The 17,594-nt window shown below is 37.1% G+C and overlaps 1 protein-coding gene across 1 annotated transcript in view; it reads right to left on the reverse strand.

Moving 5' to 3' along the window:
- Window positions 1-292: 292 nt before the first annotated feature.
- ALKAL1 (ALK and LTK ligand 1) overlaps window positions 293-17,594 on the reverse strand; it is a 36,759-nt gene continuing 19,457 nt past the window's right edge. The window contains exons 3-6 of the mRNA XM_040587189.1: window positions 9,036-9,089; window positions 6,227-6,307; window positions 3,835-3,911; window positions 293-919 (exon numbers count right to left, since the gene is read on the reverse strand). Coding sequence (XP_040443123.1) covers window positions 3,847-3,911; window positions 6,227-6,307; window positions 9,036-9,089 — 200 coding nt within the window. The 3' untranslated portion in view covers window positions 293-919; window positions 3,835-3,846. The remainder of the gene's footprint in view (window positions 920-3,834; window positions 3,912-6,226; window positions 6,308-9,035; window positions 9,090-17,594) is intronic.

Consider the following 17,594-nt stretch of genomic DNA (forward strand, 5'->3'; position numbering starts at 1 on the left):
CTTCATCCTCACAGAAACATTTCTATTGTTCACAGTGGGTGCATGAAGCATGTTTCTTTGCACCTCATTCGGCTGAAGAATTAAATTGAATTAAGAAGAACTAAAACTGAAAAAAATTGCCACTTGCAAATGAAATGCTGTCAAAAACCAAACCCACAGGTTTTAAGTTCTCAGTGGAAAATTATTTCAAGTTCACCAGATAAATTTATATATTAAATAAGTAACCTCTTAATAAATCTAAAAAACCCCTCCGGGAAAATAGTTTATTTTTATGTTCTTTATTCCACCAAAACTGCATTGCAGTTTTCCAGTCTTTATATTTACATTATTTGCAACTCTTTCCATAAGTGCCAGTACAAATGTAACTGATGAAATCCAGAAGAGTCATACAAATGTTCCTGAAAGCAAGGTGCATTTCTGAGCATTTTTTTTCTGATGCACAATAATATATATGTATATATTAACAAAGCTTCATAATATAAAATATCTTCCATGGCAAGTAAAACTTCCCCACTTAAGCTTATTCAGATTTCAGTTACATAGACTTCTGCATTTCAAGTTAGTGCAAATAATGAAAGTAAGAGCCTGAGCAGAATGATGTAAATACAATGGAACAAGAGAAACAGCAAAATTTTACCAAGTCCCTGCATATGGTTATAACATTTAATCAGTATATCATTAGTATTCTTTATATACAATGCATTTAAATAATTGGCTTGTATGAACTATAGGCAACAAATTTACAAATTAAAATAAAATAATGTTTCACACAAATATGGAATGTCCGGCAAATATATGAAAATAAAATGCATCTAGTAACAAAACATTGTAAATCAAAAAGGTAAAAGACGTCTTCTCTGTCTTGGAAGATTTCAAGGCACTTTCTTGGCAAATCAGAATTCTCTCCTTAGTAGAAAGTCTGCAACAGAAAAGGACATGCCATCTTATAATTAATTTCAAAACACAGAGGCAGTCCGCTTACTACAATTCTGTTTATAAATCACAGTTTTCTGTGTCTTGCATAAATCTGAAGATTAACTCCAGAATGCCAGTGGGTCTTGCCTTCCTGTGAACACTAATGAGTTTTGCCGTGGCAAATCCTCAGCACTGACGCTGAGGCTTAATTAACACATAACATCACACATGCATCTTAGGAGGAAGTTTGCCACACATCCAGTCCCATGCATTTCTACATTCTGTGTTTCATCAAACACTTTACTTCCATGTGCAAGAATCTGAATTACGAGGCGGGGGGGGGGGGGGGGGTGGGGAATCCCAAGCAAACCAAAAACCCTAACAGTAACAAACAGACGCCCCCAGAGGAAGTGCGCGCCCCGCGCAGCAGCCCCGGGGCCAGCAGCAGCTGCGCGGCGCGGCGCGCCCGGACCCCGCGCGGGCCCCTCTCCGTGGTGCTGAAACCGCCCGCCGCGGCCAGCGCCACCGGCTCCCGCGGGGAGACCGGCGGCTCCCAGGGAAAACTTCGCGTCGAACAAGAAAACGCGTCTTTTTCTACCCGGGCACTTGCAGGAGAGGGAGGAAAATATTTGCATAATAGCACTTCAGTTCTTTTTCCTGAGGAAAACGCTGCCTATTTTGGTACACTCAGGAGAGATGCTTCAAAACAGCTGTCAGTTCTTCGAGTGGGAGCGCCTCGTTCTTCAAGGCAACCAAGATTCTCCAAGACTCTCTGGGACGTTAAAGCAAAGGCAAATTCCCTTACAGTAAACAGGCACTGTGACCCTGGTCCTCTCTAAGCTAGTGAGGGTGGTGAGGAAAACAGACCCTCTGTGCCAAAACATGGAGTAGAAGCAATCACAGAATCATGCTAGAAATACAGTGTTCTGGAGGGATGAACCGATGATGTGTAACTCCTGTGCTGCCCTGTCTGCTTGGAGGGAAGAGAAAGAACTCCTGCCACTTTTCGCCTTTCTCAGGAAAATGCTTCCATTCCAAGATACTGGATGTGAGTAAACGTAAAGACCTGAGCCTGCCTTATCTCTAGGGGAAAAGAGCCACTCTGTATGCTTGGTGGAGGAGCAGGGTAAGGGAGCCCACAGGCAGCTGGGAACCACTCAGATCATAGCTCTACTTTTTCCTATAATGTTTTTTCTCTTCTTAACAAAATAGAAAGCCTAGATACAACTTTAAGTGAATACAGTGAACATGAGCTGCTAACACTGCTTACCATTTAAAACCTCCCTTCCCCACATGTCATCTCTTTAAGTGTATTTTTGGCAGGCGAATTAGAACACCTGGTTTTGCAAATCTTAGAAACTTTTGAGCCTTTTGTATTTTAAAGACAGAAATAGGATGAGATCGATGCTTCTGTACTGTGGACATGGAGACAGATCTTTGACTCATCCTCTTGAAAGAAAACAAAAAAAAAGTATTGGACCACCCAGAAATCATTCTGGAAGCCCTGAGCCATGAACACAGAGGTGTAAAGAGATACAGATGAGAGAAAAACAGACTAAATATGTGAAAGTGCAGAAAAGGAGAGAGTGCTAGGATGTTTTAGGAAGCTGAGATTTGAAAGAGAACACTAACAAACAAACAAGAATTTAGGCACCTCAAAAAAAAAGAAAAGAAAAAAGAAAAAAATAAAAGAAAGGCATTCAGAAAAGGATTCCTGCCCTTAGTCATGAAAAAGGAGATCCTGGCAAAGTAATGAAATCCCTAGTCTCTCTGGTTTAGTGCCCCTGATATATTCAAAACCATCTGCAAGACCTGGAAGGCAAGAGGACAAACAGACTGAAAATAGTTAAGAAAAAAAAAAAAAAAAAAAAGATGAGAAAGAAATTATGCCATTTCTCCTCAGCATTGAAATATTGCTATATTCTTCAAAGCATTTTCTCACAGCCAGCAAAATGAATCCCACCTCCACTTGGAAGTGAAATCAGCTAACACTGACTCATATCCTACTCTTCCTTTCTTATTCTTGATTAGTATGAATTGAAGTCTTGATGCAGGAAGAAGTGACATACACATCTCTGCCAAACTCCAAGCTCGCAGTATTTGTCAGGAGGAGGTGGTGAAAGGAAATCATCTTTGAAGAAATGTAAATAAGTTAAATTCACTGATTTTATACATTTTTTGGTCAGTAATAACCAGTGCATTTTTTCAAATTACTGTTGGAAGTGTAATCATCTTCTTGGTATTCAAACAACTGGAGAAAACAGTGGAAGATGTTCCTTTCATCAGTGACAATGCTGTTCAATTAACACATTTAACATGCTATTCATAAACAAGAATGGACTGGTTCTTTTCAAAGTCTGCTACTTTAAGCCTTTAGCTTTGTCAGATCTTTATGTTCAGTTTATTTCTATCACCATGAAGTCATATTCACTTTAGATAAATTCTCAGGAGACAGTCTGGGAATGAAAAGTAATCCCAAAGTTGAAAAAAGTGAGGGGTTATCCATGAAGATTGTATTGGCAGACCTAAGACCAAGACATTCTGCTTCTTCCATGGATTAACAACAAAGTCCTTTTCTGAAAGACCTGAAATAAATGCATTGATGAAGCTGTCATGCATTTTTCTTTCACCAGCCAGACTCCTTGAAATTTTGAACAGTAAGAGGTCACCCAATGTGTAATTATGGAGCATGGTGCTACAAGTGACATGTAGGAAATTACAGTGGGGCCCATCACAGGTATTTGTGCTTCTATATATTTCCATGAGGAACCAGTCAGTCCTTACAGCAATGTCAGGGCTGCATGTTGATGAATTCTGTTAATACCACATTTCTGAATGCACACCTGATAACAAGGTACAAGTGTGAAGTAAATCACTAGACCATTCAACAAATAATATGGGTGAGAAAATGATACTTACATAGCAAACATCCTAGGACTGTGTACACAAAGGGCTCATTGCTAATCTCGTTAGCAACCTTGCACACCTTTTGTAATCTACAAAACAAAATTACCCACAGCAATAATGAATCTCCATTGCCAGATACCCTCAAAAATGCATAAAATGAAATGTAGAATTTGTACTAGAATTTCAGATGCTCTACACAGTGAAACCATTCTCTGACGGAAATTCATGAAATCGTGTCCAACATGCAAAATTAGATTGTACCTTATCCTAGCCAGGGCTTGAGAGGAAATGTGATTGATTGTAGCAATTAATTTTCTACCAAGTAGTTTTCTCCTAAGATGCAGAAGACCAGGTTCAACTCCCAACTTTACTTGAAGGAATTTAAGTCATTAACTGGGAGGCTATTCTAACCAGCAGATTATGAGATAGTTTGAGGTCAGGCTCTTTCAAACTTTTTTATTGTTCCACTGAAGTGTTAACATTGATGGAAATCCATATTTTCCATGTCTAAGTACATCTCCAAGTCATCAGACTAGAGATACTACTGTCTCACTTGCTATCTCCTCTCTCTGTTGTCCTTGGTTCAAATGACAACCTGGTTCAAGTGGCCCCTGAGCCACTGCCATCCTTTTTGATGGAATGACTGACTGTCTGGTAACAAAAAAATACTTAGGTGCAATTTTCTTTTCTTGCTTGATAAGTATTTTAATAAAACAATAGAAATTGTGCCAAACAGCAACAGACTGAATGCTAACCTGGGTTCAGTTCTTCGGGGAATGATTTAGTACAGAATATAACCATGTCAGCAGGAGAGGAAGTAACTCATCCTCAGACATCCTATGGTGACTAAGGTTTCCCTGAAAGAAAATATCAAAACCCTCTAAAGAGCTAGGAAAAAATCCTGGTTATGATCAGCCTTGATAGGTACTCTAAACCCTGAGTGCTGGATAAGGTGGAGACAGTTCTGAAGATTTAGCTCTCCTTTTTAGATCAACAGAACATTTAAGGTTGAATGAAACTCATTTTCTGCTTTGGGTTTGGGTGATGTAAAGGGGTAAAAAAACTGCTTTTGGTTTTAATTTTTATTTATTTATTTATTTTACATTTTGTTTGATAGTTGAACTTAAAAATAGTTCTTCACACAGTCCTAACCACAATCTTGGTTTTAACTTTAAGAAAAGCTATTTAATTAGAAGAGAAATACTATGACTATTTATCCATAGAAAAAATGAAGCACTCAGGCAATACAGGGGAGTCCAAATAATATTAATATACTCTGGACCCATGTATCAACATATGCAATATGCAACATGCACGGTATTTTTGTAATGCAGCATGTAATATATGTCTAGCCTACTCGTATGTCCACTTACAAAGCTGTATGGCTATTTTTTGAGGATCGGCCATGGGTTTCTACATTCCAGCTTCTGATAAGGGAAGATGGACACAAGGGCTGCTCCACCCCCTTTCAAAAGCCAGATCCTCTGAGGTGCTTAGCTTTGGTGAGAGACTATCTCAGCGGCTCACAAAAATTGCTTACCATCTTTCTAAGTGATGCAGACAAGAAGTGTCATTATTTTTTCATGTTAAATGCCAAAAAAATTCCAAAGCACCCTGGTCCACAGCCTGTGCTTACACATCACTAATGACATTCACCTTTTCTAATTAAATGCTATTGCTTGTTTTCCACTCACTTTATTTGAACTGTTCATTGCACTAAAGAATGCTGAAGTAACTTCCTTTTAAGTTATATCCATTTTGTTTGGGGTTTTTTATTTGATTTTCTTGTGTGTTTTATTCATTTAATAACAGCCTAGGACACTTACTTTCCATTCCCTCTGTGACAAAATTACATTCAGGCTGTATTAAAGCAAAACTTCTGTGGAACTCATTGGAATACTGTTTGATAAGAACTGCAACTATCAGTAACAGAAATGATGAATTGATTTTAAGTTCAATAGGCATATAATAGAAAATCATCATCACAAACTGAAATATACTAAAAAGCCAAGATAACCATACTATTGAGCGTTAAGAGAAGGCAGAGAATTGTTCATATTTTACCTTATTGCACAAGTTTATAAGTAGAGCTAGAGGGAGGAGGAAGGAGAATATGGCTTCACATCTGCCCTCTGCACAGGCATGCCTGACTGTTTTTTCACAGTGTAGTTTTCCTTCCATTTATGTTAGTCTCACTTTGAAGGAACTCCATTATATGCAGCTGACTGCAAGTTCATGAATAGAAAACCTTGTATATTAGAATACCTTGGGAACATTTTGTGGCATGGTGCTAAAGAGCAACAGTCACAAAAGGACCAGCACACCAAACACTTAGTATGAGAGGTGGGTTGTTTTTAAACAAGTAGTGCACCTACCATTATAAGGTACTTTAATTACTACTTACAGGCTGGCGTTGAGCAGTCCCTTGTGTTGTGATACAGTCGATGGAAGTGCTTGCTACACTCTGATGAAAATGTGACTGGTCCTGTTTGAAAGTAAGCAGGAGTTAACTACAAGCTTGCAGTGTTGCTGCTTTGCAGCCTCAATGAATGACATCAACACAAAGAATTAAGTTAATTATTATTTTTTTTGGCTAAAATTACATTTAGTCTTTTACTACACCTTAAACAATTATGATGCAACACAAGTATACCAGTGCTACTGAAATAACACAAAAAAATGCTATTGCTACACTATTATGCTCATGATCTGAATAACAGAAAAATGGCCCTTGGAAACGATGGACTGGCTTAGCATTGAAACTCCAGTAATTCAAAATTAACAGTAAAATTTATTATATGGTGAAAAATAGAATGGTGTGACTACAACAGAATTTAGTTTGCTCAGTAGTCATCAGTAGTCTAATGTAGAAGGAATAATGTAGATGGAATGCAGATATTATTTCTAAGGATAAATAAAAGCAACTTTTAAGAAAAGAGGAGTTTCTAAGCCCTGGAAAGTTGATGTAGTTTCATGTACTAATGCTTCTAATTTGCACATACATGGTCTATGAAGTTCTTAATATTCAATGTGGGTGTTGAGGGGAAAAAAATGACAGCTGAAAAACAAGGAACCTGATCTCCTGTTAAAATAGTCCTAGAAAGAAAGGGCGCAGAGGGAAGCATGTGTTTCAGCACTTGGGTGAGGCAAATCCCTGTGTTCCCAGGGTGTAGTGTGCCACCTTTGCTCTTCCAGCCTGTGCTCCCTTCTCTGGACATACAGTGTCATCTGCCTGTGTTAATTTTTGATAAGAACATATAGCTACTGGTCTCCAAAACATGGCCTAAATGTAAGAAGTTGCTAAAGAGCCCTTCCATAATTGCTGATGGCCATGAAAGGTATTACTGATGGCATCCAAATTGAAAAGGAGAGTAAAAATGTAATATTTTTAACATGGCAACATGTAACCTGCTTAGCAATACTACCACTGCCAGCTGGGGATGAGATTCCTGAGATTTGGGCAGCAAACACTGACATATATTGACACTAACAGAACAAGCCTAAATTTAACTTGCATCTTCTAAATTCAGCACAGAGGAACCCTGAATAAGAACAGCTTTTCCCAAGCAATGCTACAAAAGTATCCCTATGAAGCATGCTGTATTGACTAACTTTCTGGTCAGAGGAAGAGAGCAAGCATTTCTGGGTAAAAATTATTTATTTTACAATCTGAAAGGTGGTTTATCAGCCTGGTAAAACATACCAAGCCAATTCTCTCTGGATAGCAGAGCCAAACTACCACAAGCTTGAGAGAAACTTCCTCTCTATGACAGTGAACACACTTGAACACTAGACATCTTTTACAGTAGTATGTGGATTTCATGAGATTTTTCAGCCACAGATAAGCTTTTCAATAAACTGACAAAGCAGCCTCTGCAACTTTGAAGTGGAAGGTTGTTGCTGGTTTTTATCTGAGTGAGTAATTAGGCTCGAGAGAAAATATGTGATTTGAAATTACCCAGGATATATGGAGATACCATCAGCTTTTGTCACTAAATTCCATGTCCCTTCAGATAATATATGGTTTTCTAGCTCTTTTCCCTGCCATCAAAAATAGGCTGTTAATTTTATTTGCGCCTTACAGAGCACTCTGTGTCAGCTGGCTTTTCAAACTGAATTAACAGATAGCTTTATGACTCACAAGATTATTTATGATTTTTCCTATAGTCGAGGACTGTTACATATGGTTCTTATTTGGCTTTAAAATGTGTCTACTATTCTTGGCATACTAGATGTGTACAATAATTTTCTTAACCCTGAAACTGTAAAGATAATGGACTGTAAAGATAATGTTGATTTCCCCTTCTCTCCTCTTTCTCACAACTTCATTAGTTTAGGATGTTCTAACTCTTGAACTAGCAAGGACTATAACTCAACAGTTTACTTAACTAAGGTTGTTTAAAAGAGGATTATGATTTGAACAGAATAAAGAAAAACAAAGTTAGGCTATAGTTTAAGAAAATGCCTACAGATTACAGGATCTAATAAAGCTGTGGAAAAAGAAACAAACAACAGGCAACACCCCCATCACTGAAGATCTTAAGAGTATGATTAAAAACAAATAAATATAGGCAGAAATTCTGAGACAACAAAGAAATAACCTTTTACAATTTTGGAATGAGCCTGCTTTCCTTACTCATTCCAGCTAACGTTAGTCAAATAATTTTGACGATTTTGATCACAACTACTCATGCAGAAAAGGACTATTAATTTAGTGGATCCATAATAATAATTAACTGATAATTATTGGTTTTGTATATATAAAAACTGTAAAAATAAAAATTAATTAAAATAATAATAATAAATAAAGGAATGGCTCCATAAACAGCCCTTCAAGTATTTTTTGCTCTTTTTCTATTCTGTGATTTAGTATTCTCAAAATACTGAAAGATATGTGCAGTCCAATTACATGTTTTAAAATCAGTGAATGTGAAAATAAATATGGCAAGCAACAACAGAGTGATAAAAATGAAACAAGTTTTAAATAATGTTTTAATGTACCATGTTTTGAAATTTATTTTAGGCTAGATTATTCAAAGAGAGACTCAAACCTCACTGTAATTACTTCTTTAAAAATTTCTAGTCCTAATATGTAAATTTAACTTCACAAATGTTAAATTTGGTGCAGAACCTCATAAAAGCTAATGGTGTGACACTTGTGGCTACTTAGAATACGCGTATGTAGGAAAACTAAGAGCAAGCAGCTGCCTTACCTGTAAAATGTTTTATGAACTTGTCTTTTAGACTGGAATCTCTTGGAAAAATTTCTGAGGAAAGAAGGAAAAAAAAAATCTATGTAGTATAGGAATTACCATAAAATTTCTGCAAGCATATTATTCCAAGATGTCTGCTGTAAAGAGCCCAAATAGCTTCCCAAATTAACTGTTAAATTAATATTCATAGTTGTGTGTGTGTATGTGTGTGTGTGTGTAAACAACATTGTGCAATGTTTCAAGGAATTCACAAATGAGTACCAAATGGTCATCCTACAACACACACTATCAGATTTTCTGACAATCATTTCTGCACAGCTTACATCTGAGTTGGGCTATAATTTCAGAAAGACTGCAAAAAATATTAATTATCATGTTATGATAAGTATTTAAGTACCTGAATAAATTATTTAAATACCTAGATAAATACAAACCAAACACCATATTTTGGGGTTTGAAATAACAAATACCTGTAAAGAAAATTCCCCTACAGATCACCTAAGATAGATATGGGCCATACATATTTTCATTGCACTATTACTCAAAAAATAGTACTTCTGTAAAAACGGATATGAATTTAAAGATTTTACCTTTCCATATATGGTATTTTTTCCAAAAAGTATATAAGAAAATAGAAGTCTCCAAACAGCCAAAGGAATCAGGCAGAAGAGAAATCAGAGCCAACACAAAACCTATACTCGCTATTTTTTTCTGCAATGGGATGCTCCCTCTGGCTTACAGCAAAAAAATTAGATGCAAGCAAATGCTCTCAGAACTAGTACATTTCCCCTCAGTCTCATAAATCTTCCACTGAAAAACTGTATTAAAAATTTCTTAGGTAACCAGTTATTACTGCAGACAGCAATCATATATAACAACTGCATGTTATGTTAAATTCAAAAGAAGTATCTTTCTTAGAACTAATACAAGGAACATTTTTAACTCACAGCATTAGGACCTGCAGTTAAACATATTTATTTACTACAAATATTTCTTTACTGCTAATGTAATTTTAAATCTTCCTATTCTCCAATTTATTTTTTTTTTTAATTCCCCATCTGAATTAACACTTAGCTGAGAAAAGAGCAAGTTCCCTTTGATATCACAGGAAGATGCTGGTTATCTACCAAAATAAATCCTTACCACTGGCTTTAGGCAGTTTCTCACAGGTCACATCAGTGTTTTTCAAGGCTTGGATGGAAGCTAGAATGCCCAAGCCTTATTGCAACTCAGCCAGGTTAGGGGACCCAATTTACTTAAGATCCCTCAAAAATCTCAGTTTTAACTAACTTGTTTTCTTATTGCAAAAGAAATACCACTGCTTCTCCATTAAACTTAAGAATTTGACTGATGTGAAATGTCAGGTGGTTTGAAATTACATGGAATGAAGCAAATGAAAAGCCAAAATAGTGAAACAATCTGTGTGAGTTTTGAATGAGATGGCTGAAGTGGACCAGTACTGACAAGTAACCAAAGGTTGGGCTAGGAACAGACCGTTCCTGCTCTAACAGAGAACATTTAGACCCAGGTCCTTTCAAAGTCTATAGAATTTACTATGGGAGCAGTAGCTGTCTTTTGCCCCATAAAATTCTTTAGGAAAAGTTCATAATACAGCATACAGCCAAACCCCCATCCCTAAATGCACAGAAGGTAAAACAGGGTAATGGATTTGATGCTCGGGCAAGGAGCTAGGCATTGCAAGCATAAAATTGTACTGTAGCTGTACTGGTAAGCCTGAGAAGGAATGCTGCAGGGTGGGCTTCCCGTAAGTAATCTGCATTGGCCCCAGGTTCACACCAGCCCAGCTACACCTGTCCCAACAGGGGAAACTAGGTCAGCCATGTGTTGGAAAGCGGCTGAACGATATTGACCGTGTGTCTGCTCCTCCCCTGACCCGCTGCCATTCTTCAAGTGTTCATTCTCTTCATAGTGCATTTGCTTGGTAAAACACCAGTGAGCCCCTGGCCCTCCACAAAGACAGTCTAAGCTCATTTCTATACAAATCACCGGCAGCGCAGGTTACCGGAACACTTCTATCCACTGGCTATAATGGCAGGGGCAACTCCGCCTGAACTATGAATAGCCCAGCGCAAGCACAGTAATTCCCTTCTGCCTTCCAGCAGCATAGCCAAGCCCCACTACCTGTACACAGCTGTGAGGCTCAGGTCTCAAAGGACTTAGGTTTTCAATTAAAATATTTATCATCTTTTTTGTACAGAATACGTATCACTGACTTCCAGACAGATCACACTGCAGACAGAAGCAGAATCTCAAGCCCATACAGCATGTGTTCATAAAGCAGTGAGAAATCATCACAACAAAACCTCTGTGTTAGCTTTTCCTGGCTTTCAACACACTTTTAGTCATATTTCATGTGGTAGTTATCACCTATTAAGACAGACAGCTTAATGTCCATTCTCACATTGTATGCTCACATCCTCACAGTGAAAGTTAAGGTCCTTTGACATATTAATTTCACAAAGGAGAAGCAGAAACATGAATATGTAAGATAGATTAGCAAAGTATTACTGAAATTAAAATACTGGGCAAAACCACAAAAGAAACAGGAAAATGAAAAAATAAATTGTTTTAAGTATGAAACTCTCATGAACAGGAAATATTGAGGGGAGAGAGTTTATTCAATCCATTCTTGCCTCAATACCATGTTACATAAATCAGTAAAATACAGCCAGCATATATCCCATGGGATATAGTAAATGATTGTTTTTAATCAGCTGGGAGAATATTCAGATTGTGGCATTCTGGCACCTAGGCTTACAAAATCTGCACTCCTCATCACAGAGAGTACATCTGAGTTAAAGGCATTTGTGCCATTGACCTGGGTTTGTCCTGGGTAATCTCAGTTTGTAATCATACATAATCTTAGTTCAAGGATTTCTTTCTTATTTACATTAGGACCCCTATGCGTGTCCTTAGATAATTACTCATCTGGGGCAAAATACTGCCCATCCTACACCCCTTCCACAGACAGCAGTGCACATAGACAAGTATTATATGGTGCTAGGACAGTTCTTCTGTCTAAAATACTAAGAATATTTATGGCAAAATCTAGGGACAAGACCAAATTAGAGGGTTTTCAAGCTCTGCTTCACAGACAGAATGGTTAAATTTATACTGCAAATATGGTTCTAAACCATCCATACTGTTAATTTTCTCAAGTTGTAACACTTCACAGAAGTTCTCATGGCTTCAGGTAAAAGGTGACTGGATCTGCCTGAGTTTTATCCCCTGCTGGGATAAATGGGATGATGGGGAGAGCTACCAAGGTCTGAGCTAAGCAGCAGTGTGCAACAGCTGCTCCAGCTCTTACATTTTTGTTGCAAACTTTTCAAAGTTGATTTAAACTGCTGTTGTTAAGCTAATTCCCTAGAACATTATTCTTCACACTTTTAGTTGCTATTCAGCACCCAGTAGCTGACACAAATGTTTAATTTTTCACTAATTTGGACATGATTACAGAGATGTAGAATACTTAATCAGCCATAGCCCTGGGCTCACGTATGTGCTCAACCTGCAATATAAGACATAGCTGCTGCACCTCGGGTGAGGCTTTTCAACTTTCTGTGCCTTCAGCTTCTCTGTTTTTCATCTGTTCAGATTGCAAAGCTGTGACAGCTGATGCTGATTTTCACCCTGTGTTTGCGCTGTCTCCAGCACCATGTCATCATAATTGTGCCTGGAAAATTCATGCCCTGCTGGAGTATAAATAAGAGCTGCGCTGGCAGCACTGAAATAAGCCAAATCCACGCAAGAGTTTGTTGGCTTGGGGCATGAAAACTCCACATCCTCAGGCGATAGATATCACCTTGGCAGAAAAAAATCACAATCTCAGTTTTTTGTGCACCCAACAGGCAGCCTTTGATTATTTTAAGCTTCTTCAGAGAAGCAGTGTAAATCAGCCAGCAAAAACTACTCCTGCTCTTGGCCTAGTCTGGGTCTACAGCAGGAGGATCTACAACATCTCACTGCAGGCTGTATTGTAGGCAAGCACAGAAAATGTGAAGTAGCAGAGCTCAGACCCCGCATTGTTCATCAAGACTCTCTTCTTGTAAGAATATTCATGCATCTAAAAAAAAAAAAAAAAAAGCAATTCAACAAAATCCAAAGCAATTCTTCCTCAATGGCTGAATAAAAAAATCAGCTCGGCAAAACACTTGTGGAAAACTTCTCCACAGGAGGTAAATGCTTCAGGAAAACATAAGTATATCCAAAAGAACATAAAAACAGCGATTACATCAGTTATCATTACACCTTTTTTTCTGCCACCTAAGCAATATTTGTCAGATTTACATGCAGATGCAGATGCTAAAGTGCTCTCCACAACACACAACTGCAGTATTTAAAAGCTTAGCATTTTTAGCCAGGTTTAATAATTATCCATTTTCCAGAATATCCATTGTGAATTCAGAATATCCCCTGTTGTGTTGTACAACATTCCTTGAAATGACATGTCACATGTTGGAATAACAGGCCTTTCTTGGTTTTATGTTGCTCTGCAATTCAAGAAGTTATTTAATACAGTTAGGCAGTTCAAATTACTATAATCTCACATAAATTTGTTTATAATACAATGCTTAGTAAAAGACATTCAATAGTAATGATAATATATCTTATATCTTACAATGGTTATATGATCTGATTTGCGTTTTATTTACTCTGGTAAAGTCATTTTAATGTAATTGTTCTTCAGAAAAGAGAAATGCTTTAGAATAACTCTTTCTTTGCTTTTTATTCTTCTTTCCTAGTTGTATTTCCACTTTAAATCCTTTTCAAGCCAAATTAATTTTAGTACAAAGCAATACATTTCAGCAGGTCTCGTATTACCAAGCTTACAATAATTTTTTCCTAGTCTAATACAGATTTATCTAAATTTTGCAAAACCATCATACAATCTTATTAAAATCTTAATTTCCACGTATTTTGTTTGAAGTTATTTTATAACTATGGCATTTAGAAAATAAATGTTTTGTTGTGTATCTTCTTCTTCCTCTCTGTAAAATTGTAGAAGAAAGCTGTCAGCAGTAAGATGCAGCTGACTCTTCTATTATAAATTCAGACGCAGGATTCTAAAAGTGTTGTTTTGGCATGAAAATAGCATGTGAAATTTTAATATTTTTTTTTTAAAAGACCATTTCATGTCATAAATACAGAATGCATTAATAAAGTTTTAAATAGAAGTGACACTTTGAAGGACAGGACTCTCTGAAGCTTCAGCTTAAACAAAGCCTATGTTTGTTCATAGCATAACAAGATATCTTGCAGTGGATGAAATACGATGCTTCTACAAATACTGGAACGCTGTCAGCAAAACTGTCTCTCAAGTACTTGTATAGACAAGTCCCGTTTATTCGGATGGAGCTTTTCTTTGTTAGAAACTCTCCACAGTGCCCAAAGATGGCAACTCTTGTCTGCTGTGACAGTACCACAAGATGAAACACTACTAGTAGTAGTAGGTTTGCATACATTCAGCAATGTCATGATGGACTTGGTTTACGTGAAAATAAAATGTATGGTGATAGAAGTGATGGTAAAATCTTTCAGATTCATAAAGAAGTTGATAAAGTGTAAGAAGAATTTAATCAACAGAGATGAAACTAGACTGGAACATAAGGAAAATATCCAAGTAAAGCGATATAGTAGAAAAATGAGTGAATGAAATGAAATTGTGATGCCAGCATGAAAGTGTCTCATCATGATTGTCTTAAAAATACATGAAATCTTTTTAAAAGGCAGTGCTTAAAAAAAAAAAAAGATATTCAGAAACCTTAATGACCCAAACCATCCTTCCTCTGTATGACTCAATTTACGTATGTAATAATTCCTACAAATGTTAGGAAGAGATGTACTGCCTCAGTTAAAAAACCAAACACACACACACACAAAAAAAAAACCCCAAGCAAACAAAAAGCACAACAAGGAAGTTCTGCTCAAAATCAACTAAAATAGGAAACAGTGCAAAGATAAGGCATCCTAGTGGAGAAAAAAAATGTTAACATTCATTTTGATAAGAGTACAGTGTTGTGTTAAGTAAAAGTGTTTGACTACAGTGTCATACAAGGGAACCACATGGTAAAATACCCTGTGAATAAACAGAGCATGAAGCATGCACCTAGAGATCTGATCCATGTATTCCTGCTACAAGTAGACAGAAATGTGCGGTCACCACTGTAGGCAGCTGTCACAGGGAGTCAGTCCCCTTCCTTGAGGGCATTTGCCATCCCACGGTTTCACAGTGCTTGGGAGAATGGCTCCTAACACAGCCCTCAGCAGCAGCTGATGGTAAGCAGAGTTGAATCCATTAACATATACTTCTTTCTTCAGTACCCTGACTAATTAAAAGGTCTTAATTTCCTACTTTCATTATTATACTTTGGCTGCGACCAGACTGCACAAAACTCTTACTTCTGTGCCCTTGGCTGGACAAATTTCTTACCTGCAAAACTGAGACTTTCCAGCAGCTTTGGCTAGGTTGGAAATGCTGGTTTTTTAATGCTGCTATTCCACTGCTACCAGAACAGTACTACTTTTTATTCTGCAAACAAGAGCCATGTTAATATAGATTGAAATGTTTCTCTGGATCCTCATATGGTGTCCAATACAGCAGAGGAGAGTATACAGTTCTTTGTTGAAAATATGCGACATCTGTATTCCCTACTCGGGGACCACCAATTGATTCTGGGGGCCGTCCAAGACTGCTCAAAATCCTTAGGACAAATTTGTGGTTGTGTTACAACTCAGTCCACAGATTGATATATTTAATGCATTTTCTATTGCAGTTTCCCATAGGGAGGCAAGAAAAAACATTGCTCTTTGCAACAGAGAGCAACTCCTTCCATGATTAACAATCGTAAATCATTAAACTTTTTCTATTATTTGTATTAGAAATAACTGCCATATGAGAAAATATCTTCTTAAATGATGTATTTTACTTCTCTTAGCCTCCTCATCTGCAGTTTCTACCACATAAAACTGTATTTCTCATTTTGTTTTGTTATATTTCTTCCAGTTTTCCACAATGAAAAGCTTTATAATAATTTCTAATTGTCTTAGTAATTTCTTTGCTTATACACACACACACACCACTTTTCCCCAATAGATCTGGAATTCATTCCTTTAGGCAAAGGAAAATATCTGCTTCTGTGTGCAGTATTCCAAGACATCACTGTCTTACTACTCCTATTAAGTAACACACACACAGTTCCCACTTGCTGAATTCTTTTGAGACTTTGATGTGTATATACTAAGTTCCATGGGGCACAGATGGAAAATGAGTCAATGTTCCAGACAGATGCATTTCTTTCTGTTTGAAATTCAAAACTTACCAGATTCTTCCAAGTGCTGTGTAATAAAGATTACAATAAATTAGCAATTTTTTTTACATTTTCTATCACTGTCTGCTCTAGCAGGTGAAAAATTATCTGGTATCTTACTATTTTCTGACCAAAAAACACCAAAACAAATAAACTTCCAAATCAACACTGCTTGGATACACAGAGATGAGAGCATCTGCTCAAGAGAAAATCCTGAATTAATCTACAACTGCATACCACTGCCATCTACTGAATGTAGAATATGCTGAATGTACTCATGCATACCATTCTGCTCTGAGAGAAGTTTACTAGGCTTCCCATCTACTCTGTCAAACGGGAGCCCTTTCAGTTCTCACAGTATGAAGTGTACTCTAGAGCTTAAGGGTTACAGATAGAGTACAATTAAGAATTTATAATGAATGACTCAGTCAATTCATCTTCTGCTTCTCAGAGTAGACATAAACAGTATTCTAATCTCTTTGGATTTATTTCCTGTCCATAAAATCCTTGTTTGGTATTTCAACTTTTTTATAAAGAATATCTGGAATGCACATTGTGATACATGATTGTACCTCATTGGTCAAGTCCTAAAATGCTAGTTCTGCTCCCATGTCAAATAAATGCTTCCATGATTATTTACTTGTCAAGGTTTGAAACAGTGCTTCTAAGGATACTTAAACTAGTGACTGAACATTTACTTTCCCTGGTATTCATTCCAGTAATAGTTTTCTGATGTGAGCATGGCAAATAATAGTCCTTTTAAATACTGAGTAATTGATACATCCCCAAATTCTCCCAACTTTCATTATGAACACAGTATCTGGAGTTACTTCATTCAGTAACATTCACCAGGAACTTGACCAGCAAAGTGGGCTGTGACATCGGTCAGTTCAGAAATAAAATAGCATGACCCCAAAGAGAAAGCCTAATAGGGTCTGCCCGCATTATGGATTATAAAGTTTACCATGTCAGTCACCAATGGCAAGAGCATTTAAAAAATGAGTGTAATTCTTAAATGTGCTAAAGATGGGCTTAAAAGGAAGCACCGGCTTATAAAATCTCATTCTGGAATTTAGTCAAAATTTCTATTTTTTTCCTGTCTTCCCTCTGCCAGTCTATCACATGTAGCGCCAACCATTCATTCTTACCCCAGAATCTCTGCTCACCTGTGTCAAAACTCTCTTACTCACCCTTGTAAGCTCTATCTACATCAGTTGCTCCCTTAAAC

This window comes from Falco naumanni, chromosome 3 (genome assembly GCF_017639655.2).
Source record: "Falco naumanni isolate bFalNau1 chromosome 3, bFalNau1.pat, whole genome shotgun sequence".
Classification (NCBI taxonomy): Eukaryota; Metazoa; Chordata; class Aves; order Falconiformes; family Falconidae; genus Falco; species Falco naumanni.